Genomic DNA, 13,303 nt, shown 5'->3' with positions numbered 1-13,303 from the left:
TGCTCGTCGAGGAGAAGGGGTGGCGGTGACGCTCCCTCCTCCCCCCCGGAGGCAAGGTGCCTTCGGGTGCGTTTGATGGGCCCTTCCAAACTGAATTCCCCGGTCAGACGGCAGGGGCGGTCCGCGGCGAGCAAGTACCTTGGGGTGACTTTCTTCCTTTGTTTGCACTTGAACACCGCGTCCCTCGTTGCGTCCCGCGCCGGATTCTTCCCAGAGATGAAGGGCAGGGACGTGCTTTCCGAGAGATCCCGGCTGAACGCTTTTTTATCCCTTTCCCTCTCCGGCAGTTGAAAAAACAAAGCTGTGTTGAAGGTGCACCGTCAGTAAGTGACGGTGTGTCTGAGCGCTGCTTGCATCCCCTCCTCGTAAACTTTTTTTTTGTGGCGAAACGCATAAATAACTTAATGCTGCCTTCTAGCAGCAGGTTTTCCTATGGTTTAAACTACTTGCATGCAAGCTGTTCCTAGGAAGTTACATGGGAAATCTTAGCTGTATTCTCTTACCACCTCTGCTGTCTTTCTGTAAGAGTGCTGTGTAATATGTGTGTATTTCCTATTTACTTGTCTAACCATGTGGAAATATTCAGCTGTTTAGCGAATAGAATGCCTTTAAGGCTGAAAACGATCTCCTCCTTAAGTTTTTGTTTTGTTCCTTTGTGAAATCCTAAAATCTCACTTTTAGAAGACTGGAAAGTGAGCTTTATTAGTGATCCCAGTAGTAGGATAGTCTGGTTTTTGTAACTTAACATGTGGAAAAACTTCATATGGTTCAGTTATCACCACTATCAGTGGAAGTAAGCAAACATAAAATCGCTCTAAAATCCCTGAAAGATTTAAATCTTTAAGTTTTTTAGGTTTAAGACAGCATTCAAGCTCAGTAAAACTATTTTTGTTGTCAGAAGCTATAAGGTGCCATATTAAATTTCGAACCAACTTTTTCATTCACAGGGATTGGCGATCTGCTTCTCCTTGCACAAGTAGTAAGTTCAGTATTAGATAAGCTACTAAGTAACTGCTGTACAGATGAATAGCCAGAATTCTTTGGGTGAAACTCTACTTCTCCACGATTCAGAATCTTTGGGTGTTGTTCGAATACAGCTGCTGCATTTTTCTTTGAATAGTAAAGATCTCAAACACATAAATCAGAGTATCTCGTGAGATTAACTCATGTGAAGAATTTACGGGAGTTTAGTCACAAATTGAAACTGTTGGGTTAATCTCTGCGACAATGTACGTTTTTTGAATAACTTAACCAGCTTTACAAAAGTAATGTTACCATATGCTTTCATCTTGTGTTAATTTTCTTGGTACCAAAACAGACGGGCAAGCTCCCTCCCAGAAGAGCAAAAGACGCTGTTAAATTTTTTTAATTGGAAACTTAAGCATGTTGAAACAACTAAACCTGGTGTTTGGTGGGTTGGCGCTTTTTTTTCCCCACAATCAGCCTACATAAAGAGTTGCTTTTAAACAATTGAACGAGTAGGTGTGTAACTACAGTCAGTACAGCTCACAAAGCCCCACGATCTCTCCTGGACTTCGACAATAGGAACCCTGCCATGACAGTTTGGTTACTGCGGGAGCAGCTTTTCACAGCCGGTTTGTGTCCGGCAGCGCCGGGTGCATGTGCTGGTCAGAACTCACCTTTAAAGCAAACAGGTGATGTTTTGATGTTAATGACTTCACGTCGGAAATCAGAGAAGCTGGTGCGCGTAAGGAGGGAAAGCCCCCACAGCCTTTGTTAAAAGTTAGCGAAAGATTTCAGTAGACAAGTATTGTAGAAACAGCACTAAAGAACCTTTTAGTCCTCAAAATGCTCTCTGATGTGTCCCTAGAGCAGTGTAACAGGCCATTCTCACAGCCTCTTGTTCTGCTAATGTAAACGATGCAGCTTAGTTTTACTGGGGGTCCTTCAGGATTTAACTGGCAGATCCTGTGTGTGGAAAAGGGCTGGCGGTGGGATTAAGACTCAGCTCGACTTGAGCTGTGCGGCCTCATCTACGTTCTTTTTCTACCTGCGACTTTTATTTGATTGCTGGGCGAGTAAATCTCTCAATGTGTGCTCCCCAGTGGTACGTTATGTAGAAGATCAGCTTGTTTTATCTGGGTGTTTTTGTTGGCTTGCTTGGCATTGAGATTGCCATTTACCAAATTCTGCATTTTATGCTTAAAACTTTCAAATGTCACACTATAAACTTTGAAGTCTAAATCTTGTAAACATACTGCTAAGAGAAAGGCTTTTATGTGACAGCTATCTTACTGAAGTCATCTTCATTGTAAGTTACCAATCTGAGGTCTGCTAGCCCCAGAATTTTACTTGCTCTTATAGCTTTAATGTGACAATAATCAGTATTTCTTCCCATACACAAATTATGTTAACAGTGTTGATAATAATTCTGTTAATGGAGGTTTACTACTTAGTTACAGTCTTATGTATCCTAGCGCTGGATATGCATATAAATAAAAATGATCTGAATAATAATTTCCAAATAGCAAGTCAAAGTTTAATTGAAAGTAACTTTTCAGGAGAAATACAATGTACGCTTCTTTATAAACCTAGGGCTGTGATGATTTGTTAAGCAAACGGTTGCCCTATGTGTTGAAAATGAATGCAGAAAATCTGAAACTGGTCATATTTCAAAGATAATAAAAAAATTAGAAGTTCAAAGCGTAGCCTTTGGCTAAAATGTTTCTGAAATTCAGTCATTCTGGGTCACTGTAATGAGCCATCTGAGTTTATATCTAACACGTTATCACTTTATCTTAACACATCGTACTTTCCCTTAGTAGTTAACTGTATTTACAACTGGCATTGTTTAATACTTGAGATATTTATCAAGATTATATTATGTTGATTTTTGGATAATCCTGGATCAACATACTTTTAGTTTCCAGTAGCTCTGTAAATTGTGACAAGATGGAAAAAGTGTCATGTAACAGAAACGGCTTGCTCTTTTTTTTTTAATCTAACACGGTTAACTCTTCAGTGGAGGGATGCTCTTAAGCTCTCTATTGCGACTCAAGTTGGTGCTGAGGAATGCATTCTCTGACTGGGAGTTGCGTCATTGTGTGTAATAGGCTGCCTGTTGCCAGTTCTGAGTGGACTCCACTCGAAGTTAGTACAGAAAGACAGCAAAAAGTGCGTAAGGTATTATAGCACAGAAAAATATTTATGCTGATAGTAAAACCTACACGTGTTCAACTTTGAATTTTAGTGAGGAGTTTGGGAATCTTAATGCAGTCTAATAGATAATAGACTGCTTCCAAAATTCCAGCAAGGTGGACTAAAAGAACTTGTTTCTGTTAATTACTTAGAAATGATGTAATAATTTCTTAACATGTCTTTTAAGACAGTCTAATGACATCTTAAATTCTTCAGAGTTTTGAAAGTATTGATCTCAGCTATTTATTGCAGAATTTTGGTTGCTTTTTTGTGTGTGGGTTGGGGTGGTGGTTTGTTGTTTGTTTTTTTTTTCCCCTCCAACGAAAATGTTTGTTTACTTGGCAGTATGTTATGGGTATGAAGTCTTGGAAACCCAGGACTCTGTTTATTCCCAGGACAATCATAGCCTGGGAAGAAGGCTAGATAGGAGAGGAATGATACTGTTAACCTGTTGAAATGGTGGCTGTTCCAACCTCACACTCATTTGCCCTCTCAACCTTTCCTACATCTGGCATTAAGTTCTTGTAAGAGTGGTTCCAGCTAGTGACTTACTTTTAAAAGCTCATACACTTTTCATTGTTTGTTATGATTAGAGCTTTAATCATGTAACTTAACTGATAGATTTGGGAGAGAGAGAGAGAGGCACTTTTGGTTTTTTTTCCCTCCCTCTAGGACACTAGTTAAGTTTTCATTACTCCTCTCCAATATTTTTCCTATAGTTCCTCTGGATCAGAGTCTTAAATTCTTCTCTTCTCAAAATCATTGGCTTACTAATGGCTGTGACTGAATTACTGCTTCTGAAGTTCTGTAGTGAACTACTGACACAAATAGATTTATTTGCTTTAATGCTTTCTAGTGAGCAGAGTCAGTCCATGGAATTTCAGCCAGTGTGAATGTTCATGTATCCACCTGAGCAGGTAGGAATTAGGGGAGAGGGAATTAACTGTAAGAGAAAATGTGAGTTGAGGAAGGCGATAAAGTAATGTGTTACCTTTTGAGCTGAGACTAACAGTAGTGTCTGATGGAGAGGCTGACAGCCAAAGATAGAGTGAGGTCAAACTAGGGCTAAAATGTGGGAGAAAAGGTCAGCAAGAATGAAAGAAGTTCTACAGTTAAAAATTAATATGAATTGTGTAACAGACCAGCCAAGGAAGAAGATGGTAAAGGAGAGGTAAGGGAAAAATAATAGAATAAATAAGGACAGGTAAATGAAAAGAATGTGTACTACTTTAATTAAAGTAATCAAGTCAGAGCTAGATTGCTCTCTTACTTGCTGGAAAGAAATTTTTCCCCTAAGATTTTGTTTGAAAGGTGAAGCTTTGATTTGTTATTCTGTGAGGCTTTGAGGAGTAAAGACTGTTGCTATAAACTGTGATCCAAAGATCTTGTTCTTGAGGTTTCTGCCTTTCTTCCTACAGCAATCTGGCCTGGATTTAGGCATTGGAAATGGATGCACTGACTTCTTCAAAAGGGAAGCCCAATGAGGATGTGTCTCCATGTCTGTTTTGCCATTCCAGGCTCTATCCCTCTCACTTCTGGAGTGCATTTGAGAAACATGTCTTAATAGTTCCTCCAGTTATTTTGATAGATTCCAGTTCTCATAGCTCTTGATACCAATTTTTCAGATCTGTTCTGAGAGGGGAATAAAGGAATAAGTCTCATTCTTTATTGGTTTTACCACTCAGTGATGCTTGATTAAAAATGTTTGATATGCGCTGCTGTCCACTAAGAATTAGGGTACTTAGATCTGGCGAGATTACAACATACACACAAATTTATTCTCTGTTTACAATTTGTATATTTCTTGGAACAGGTGCTCATAGGATACTTTGAAGAATTCATGGTAATTTCAAGCCAACTCTTGTAGTTTACTTCCACATTGTTGGACATCAGCCACTGTACAATCTAAGTGAAACGAGGGAGAAGAATTTTCTATCAGAAGACAGTGTCACATATAAGCAGAGGACAGGAGTGAATGTTCAGATCTAGCCTGCTCACTTATAGCAGGCAGCACTGGCATATTTATTTTAACATGTTGCCTCACGGAATTGTTAATTTGAAGTTAATTGTGTGTTCCCCTAGTGTCATGGTAGTAACTCCTAGACTTTTGGTCTTGGGATTTCTTGGCATTTTTTAGATGTTTTAATTTATCTGCATTTCTGTTACTGTAAATCACGTTGAAACTTTCTGGAAAAAAATAAGATATAACCTACATGTGTAACTTCTAGTCTTCTTTAAAGCCTGAATTCTAAACTAAATATCAAGGTAACTTGAATAATATTTGAACAGTCCTAAGTCTTAACATGTCTTTCTCCTTTTTTTCCCAGGGTTTCTTTGTAATTGCTGCCATGGGAAGACACTTGACTATCCTGTTGCTGCTGATGCTGCTGGTGCAGCATTTTGGAAACTGTGAAGGAAATCAAAGGCCACACCATGCTCCGCCAATGCAGTTTACACAAGTACAGTATAATGCTACTGTATATGAGAATTCTGCAGCCAAGACTTATGTTGGGCATCCAGTGAAAATGGGCATTTACATTACAAATCCATTATGGGACCTGAGATACAAAATTATTTCTGGTGACAATGAGAACTTGTTCAAAGCTGAGGAATATGTTCTTGGAAACTTTTGCTTTTTGCGAATACGGACCAAGGGAGGAAACACAGCTATCCTTAACAGGGAGGTAAAAGACCATTATATGCTGACTGTTAAAGCAGTTGAAAAAAATACAAATGTTGAAACTCGCACAAAGGTCAGGATACAGGTACTGGATACCAATGACTTGCGGCCTTTGTTTTCTCCAACATCTTACAGTGTTTCTCTGCCTGAAAACACGGCGATAAGGACCAGCATTGCAAGAGTCAGTGCAACAGATGCAGATATAGGAACAAATGGAGAGTTCTACTATAGCTTTAAAGAAAGAACAGATGTGTTTGCTATTCATCCAACTAGTGGAGTGGTAGTTCTAACTGGTAGACTTGACTACTCAGACACTAAGCATTATGAGATGGAAATTCTTGCAGTGGACCGTGGGTTGAAGCTGTATGGTAGCAGTGGCATAAGCAGTATGGCAAAGCTAACTGTTCATGTAGAGCAAGCAAACGAATATGCCCCTGTTATTACAGCTGTTACATTGACTCCATCAGAATTGGACCAAGATCCAACTTATGCAATTGTGACTGTAGAGGACAATGACCAGGGTTCAAATGGGGAAATAGCATCATTAAATATTGTGGCAGGTGATCCACTTCAACAGTTCAAAACAGTGAGGTCTGTTCCGGGAGGTAAAGAGTACAGAATAAAAGCCATTGGTCACATTGACTGGGAGAACCATCCTTTTGGATACAACCTTACCCTTCAAGCTAAAGATAAAGGCAATCCCCCCCAGTTTTCTTCTGTGAAAGTTATTCATGTGACATCACCACAATTTAAGTCTGGTCCTGTCAGATTTGAAAAAGAAATATATAGAGCTGAAATAAGTGAATTTGCCCCTCCAAACACACCTGTGATAATGGTGAAAGCTCTGCCTAGTTACCCACATTTAAAATACGTATTTAAAAATACACCCGGCAAAGTAAAATTCAGTTTAAACACTCACACTGGTCTTATCACCACTTCAGAACCCATAAAAGCACAATATGCATCCCATTTTGAACTTGAAGTTGTGACAAGTGACAGAAGAGCTTCTGCAAAAGTATTAATTAAGGTACTAGGCATGAACAGCAATCCTCCTGAATTTACTCAGACATCTTATAAAGCCTCCTTTGATGAGAATGTGCCAGTAGGTACAAGTGTCATGAGAGTAAGTGCAAAAGACCCTGATGAAGGGGAGAATGGTTATGTGACCTATAGCATTGCAAACCTAAATCCTCTGCCATTTGTGATCAACCATTTCAGTGGGGTTATTAGTACCTCAGAAGAACTGGATTATGAATTGATGCCAAGGGTTTACAATTTAAGGATTCGAGCTTCTGATTGGGGTATACCATATCGTCGAGAAGTTGAAGTTCCTGTTACTATTATTTTAAATAACCTGAATGACAATATACCTCTGTTTGAGAAAATAAATTGTGAGGGAATAATCCCCAGGGATCTTGGTGTTGGAGAACAAATAACAACTGTGTCTGCTATTGATGCCGATGAGCTCCAGTTGGTGAGGTACCAAATTGAATCTGGAAATGAACTGGATTTATTTAGCCTAAATCCAAATTCTGGAGTCCTTTCACTTAAACAGCCATTAACAGATGGCCTTGGTGCTAAAGTGTCTTTTCACAGTTTGAAAATTACAGCTACAGATGGAGAAAACTTTGCAAAACCATTGTATATCAACATAACTGTAGCTACTAGTCGCAAGCCGGTCAACTTGCAATGTGAAGAAACTGGAGTTGCCAAAATGCTCGCAGAGAAACTCTTACAAGCAAATAAATTGCACAGTCGTGGAGAAGTTGAGGATGTTTTCTTTGACACTCATTCTGTGAATCTGCATGCACCTCAATTTAGAAGTACTATCCCCAGTAGCATTGAGATAAGAGAAGACCTGCCTGTGGGCTCCAGCATATTATTTATGAATGCTACTGATCTTGATACTGGCTTCAATGGGAAGCTAGTGTATGTTATCTCTGGAGGTAACGAAGATAGTAGTTTCATTGTTGATATGGAAAGAGGAATGCTGAAAATTTTGTCTCCCCTTGACCGAGAAGTAAAGGATAAATACACTCTAAATATTACTGTCTATGATCTTGGAATACCACAAAAGTCTGCCTGGCACCTTTTAGATATAAAAATTTTGGATGCTAACGACAACCCTCCTGAGTTCCTGCAAGACAGCTATTTTGTTGAAGTGAGTGAAAACAAAGAACCAAACAGTGAAATAATTCAGATTGAAGCTACTGATAGAGATTTGGGGGCTAATGGAGAAGTGAAATACTCTCTTCTTACAGATACAGACAAGTTTACTATTAATGCTGTGACTGGAGTTGTGAAAGTTGTAGGGGCTCTGGATCGTGAAGAACAGCATGTCTATTTCTTGAAAATAGAGGCTAGGGACCAACCTACTGAAGAACCTCAATTATTTTCAACAGTTATTTTGAAAGTGTCTGTAGAAGATGTTAATGACAATCCTCCTAAATTTATTCCTTCAAATTATCATGTGAAAATCCGAGAAGATCTTCCTGAGGGAACTATTATCACGTGGCTAGAAGCCCATGATCCTGATTTAGGCCAGTCAAGTCAAGTGCGATACAGTCTTTTGGACAGTGGAGATGGCACCTTTGATGTTGACAAGCTAAGTGGAGCAATACGTATCGTACAAAGACTGGATTTTGAAAAGAAACAACTTTATAACTTGACTGTTCGGGCCAAGGACAAAGGAAAGCCCATTTCATTGTCCTCTACGTGTTATGTTGAGGTTGAGATAATTGATGTGAATGAAAACCTGCACCCTCCACGGTTCTCTGTATTTGCAGATAAAGGCTTTATAAAAGAAGATGCCCCTGTTGGCTCCTCAGTAATGACAGTATCTGCTTATGATGAAGATGCGGGACGAGATGGAGAGATTAGATACTCCATCAGAGATGGATCTGGTATAGGCGTTTTTCGAATAGATGAAGAAAAAGGTAAGGTAGCTTTCAGTTATTTTTATATGCTAAATAAAATCGTATGCCAGCAAAGAGGTAAAAGAAGCAGCATTTTCATAGTTGACATAGATGTTCTTGTTAGGACAAAAAGATGTCACCAATAATGTGTATAGTTCTTGTCTACCACTTTAGTGAAATCATATGTATACATTTGATCAGCAATTTTCCTCTGTTTTCTTCATTTCTATCCAGTCTAATTATAATCTATGCCACCTGGCAAAAATAAGAATATAATTGATATAAAATGAAGGTCTTCATCACATGAGCATTCTTGTCTTGCAGATAGTGGGACTGTGAAGCTAAGGCAGCAAACTGCTGTCTGCAGGGATTTTCATGCTTTTTAATCTTAAGTGACATCTCTATTGAGTTATTTACTGGAGATATGCATGGGTGTGATACTGCCATAGGTACTGGTTTTGGTAGTTATAGGTACCCATTAGTAAGCAGTTCCTTCTTCATGGAAAGGCTTCTGTCAAAGGCGATATAGATGCAGCCTTTAAAAGAACTCATATAAATGAAGCAGACTGAACTGTTGACTTAATAATGCATAAACTGATGAGCATCTGCAAATTATTCCAGTGTCATGTATTCAGAAGAAACATGATTTCAATAAAGTTCTAGTGCTGACTTCTAATGTTTTGGCTGGACATCTGTGTTGCTACCCATTCATTTATATCTCAGATAAAGATAGAGCATTGATATTGTGCTACTATCTAAGCACCTTAAAATGAATTGAGGAGGGATCTTGTGCAAAATTCACCTAGGGCTTTACATGTAAGTGAATTATGACATATGTGATTGATGTATTGCAGAAAAAAACCTTGTAACAAAATAAAAAACAGAAGTCATATCTGATTCATCCAGTAGCCATTCTGTGTGTCCGATATGCTTCCCACAACTGTGAATGTGGGTAATGCAGACTCACAAAGTCACTTTACTCTTCAAGGTTTAGGTGAGCAAACTTTCTGGAAATACTTTTTTCTTCTGTAGGAAAGTAAATTATTAAATTTTGTGGTTTGTGGCTAAAGAACCAATTCTAGAACTTGAAATGTAACATTGCTTCTCTTAGCTTTGCTTTTAACAAATCACATAGACAATTTGTTCCATGGTCTTAACTAAAAATAGAGAATTGAGTACTTTTCAATACTTAGTAGTTTCACTTTTAGGTTTTTAGGTATGTGTGCAGGCTATTAATTTGTGTATCATTATGCCTTTCTTTTGACATAGTTTACTGTGTGCTGTAGTATCTTTGAAAGAGTGAAGAAATATTTTTGACGCCAATATGTAGATGTGTACTTATTTCTGTACATTTAGGTATGTGTATTTTTGTGACAATACTACTGTGGCAGAACTGGTTGCATGTGTGTTGTGTTTTAACCCCAGCTGGCAACTGAGCACCACACAGCCACTTGCTCACTCTCCCCATGGCAGGGTGAGGGAGGGAATCGGAATGGTAAAAGTGAGAAAACTTGTGGGTTGAGACAAAGACAGTTTAACAGGTAAAGCAAAAGCCACGCACACAAGCAAAGCAAAGCAAGGAATTCATTCACCATTTCCCCTCAGCAGGCAGGTGTTCAGCCACCTCCAGGAAAGCAGGGCTCCATCATGTCTAACAGTTACTTGGGAAAGACAAACACCATCACTCTGAACATCCACCCCTTCTTTCTTCTTCCCCCAGCTTTATATGCTGAGCATGATGTGATATGGTGTGGAAATATCCCTTTGGTCACTTGGGGTCAGCTGCCCCAGCTGTGTCCCTCTCCCAACTTCTTGTGCACCCCCAGCCTGCATGCTGGTGAGGTGGTGTGAGAGGCAGAAAAAGCCTTGGCTCTGTGTGAACACTGCTCAGAAGTAGCTAAAACATCCCTGTGTTATCAACACTGTTTCCAGCACAAATCCAAAACACAGCCCCATACTGGCTGTTATGAAGAAAATTAACTCTACCCCAGTGAAAACCAGCACAATGTGTTGCCTCTTTACTCTTTTGGCACAAGGCTAGTTTGCTTCGCTGAAGAATTGGTGTGAGCTTAAGTAAGTTCCTTTTTATCTGCCAGGTTTACAAAGTTGGCAGAACTTGAGGCAAAACCAACTTCTATTTAATCATCTTGTCCAGGACAGTGGCTCTGTGTTTTCAAGGTGGGGGAGAGGCATTGTCTATATTCATATCTGGTATCTGGTGTTTACCGTTCTTTGGGGATGAATGTAGAGGGGAGGTGGGGTGAAGAGAGGTTGCTGGTTTTCAGTTTTAGTGAACAAATTCCACTTAAGACACTGGTGTGGGGAAGGATGTGTGGATTTGTGTTTGGTAGGTGTGTTTTTTCCATCTAATGTTGATCTAAAGAAGCTGAGGAAAGAACACAGAGTATGTACAGTCTTGACAATGTAGCTTAAATATTGTCTTGACTTTTTTTTTAATTGCTAAGAAATCATCAGAATCATTACAGAAGGCACTCTTTATACTGCACTGTCTGAGTATTTGTCATGTTTTTCAAAATGGACTGGCCTTGATAACTGGGAGCAGACTGGTAATTAGCCATACTGCACTGTCTGAGTATTTGTCACGTTTTTCAAAATGAAGTCTGGCCAAAGAAGGCACATTAAAGAATTTGTGAAAGGGGAGATCTGGCAGGCAACTAATTTTCCAGCTTGCTTAAGGACTCTTCTGACTTCACCCTTGAGCTATGTGTCTTTTCTGGCTGGCTTTGAAAGCATCACACTACACTTTCAGTTCAAAGATGGATAAACTGGATTTAGGAAATTATTTGGAGTCAACACTTAACGGGCGGCTAAAAGATAGCCTTTCATGCCTTACTTCTTAGGAATCAAGGACAACAATTACATTTGCAGAAAGACTAGATGATTGATGATTATAGAAGAATCAAATAGCTGGTTCCATGTGTAGAATTTTTGCTTTCTTTCAGATTATCTTTTCCATGTTAATGTTTTATATTTTAAAAGGTAGGAAATTATATGTGTTTTTGATACTGGCATCTGTAATTTTGGATTTTTCACAAGAGAATTTAATCTCTTTGCCACTAACTCTTGACTACTTTTTCTAAGTAGTTTCTTTTCTTTGTTTCGGGTCAGCTGGTTTTCCGAGTCAGCTGGTTCTGAGTCCTGTCCAAACCATTAGAAGTAAATCTCTTAACAGGGAGCCCTAATGCACCCATATTCCCAAACTCTGGAGTTGCTTTGATTACTTTGTTCCCTAATTGCTCTGATGCTTTTCAGGAAGACACAGGAAAAAGTACATTAGGGGTGAACTTGGTAGTCAGTCATGTAAGTATTCATCATCCTGAAAAGGCAATAAAGACCAGGAAAGGAGGAGAGTAAGAGGATAGAACTCTATAAAATTGCAATAGTTTCTGTACCATCTTCCTTATATCTCTGTCTGTTTTTTGCACTGCAACAAATAGGGCACACGCAGTTGACAGGTAACCAACCGAAAAGGAAGTATTTTTCACATGAAGTACAATAAAGTCATGAAACTCATTTCCCCAGGAAGTTATAGAGATCGAAAGTATGACTAAAGAAAATAAATGGTACTAATGAGATTATTTTGAGGTTTGGCCTCATGCTATCTCCAGCTCATAAATTAAATGGAAGCCAAGTGGGTAGGGGAAGGAGATCAGAGATCATTGCTCAGTAGATAATGATTCAGAAGTATAGCAGTGCATTGTAACTGTTATTGTGCAGAGATAAAATTAAAATTATGTAATAAATGGAGACTCTGGGTGTATTTTAACACTATGAGGGTAAAAACATTAAAACAAGATTTCTGTGCAGTGAATTTGTACAATAGAGTGGTATGTTTATCCTTTAGCTTTGTGTCTTAAGGAGAAGTTGGAATTCAAGATAGCTTTGTATGTGTGAGCAAGACTGAAGTCTGCAAAATGAGGTGATCAACTGGCTGTATAAATTGCCTACTAAAGCAGCTGTAAAATATTTTCCCAAAGAATTTGATAAGGACTTGAGCAGATCAGGATGTATTAATAGAATGCATTGTGTTGATACACATCCCAGTGTGCCACAGAAAAAAACAATCCACATGCACCATCTAAATCCCATTAGCACTGAGCAATAAAAGTGAGATAAATCATGTCAATACCATGCTGCTACTGCCATTTAGAAAAGCTCTAAGGAATGATAGAAGCAATTGCTGGAGGAGAACCTAAAGCAGAAGCTATGTGGGACCAAGGCAGGCAATACAGAAACCTCTTCCTTCCTTGTGCCAGTTCTCATCCCAGCAGGCAAGCAGGGAAAAGGAGGATTTCTTCCTGTTTAATTTTTGGTTGTCAAATACAAGGGTAGAGCGTTTTTATGAATATTTACACTCCTCAAAGGTGAAATGAAAGATGGAAGCTTTAGTATGTAAAAACAGTATTAGAAAGAAGTCCCCCTACTTCCTCCATTTGTAGAGGTGTACAAGGGCATTCATTCAGTGTCGCCCACTCAGCTGGATGTGACACTGTCCTGGGAACACCAGCACATGGCGAGCCAGTTTCCA

The 13,303-nt window shown here is 39.1% G+C and overlaps 1 protein-coding gene across 1 annotated transcript in view; it reads left to right on the top strand.

The window, feature by feature from the left end:
- Nucleotides 1-1,555: 1,555 nt before the first annotated feature.
- LOC104514921 (protocadherin Fat 1-like) overlaps nucleotides 1,556-13,303 on the top strand; it is a gene marked incomplete at its 3' end in the record, with an annotated part of 62,330 nt that continues 50,582 nt past the window's right edge. Inside the window, exons 1-2 of the mRNA XM_010158734.1 lie at nucleotides 1,556-1,708; nucleotides 5,487-8,775. Coding sequence (XP_010157036.1) covers nucleotides 1,556-1,708; nucleotides 5,487-8,775 — 3,442 coding nt within the window. The remainder of the gene's footprint in view (nucleotides 1,709-5,486; nucleotides 8,776-13,303) is intronic.

This window comes from Eurypyga helias, unplaced genomic scaffold, assembly GCF_000690775.1.
Source record: "Eurypyga helias isolate BGI_N326 unplaced genomic scaffold, ASM69077v1 scaffold5739, whole genome shotgun sequence".
NCBI classification, from domain to species: Eukaryota; Metazoa; Chordata; class Aves; order Eurypygiformes; family Eurypygidae; genus Eurypyga; species Eurypyga helias.
This window is presented reverse-complemented; position numbering and strand designations above follow the sequence as displayed.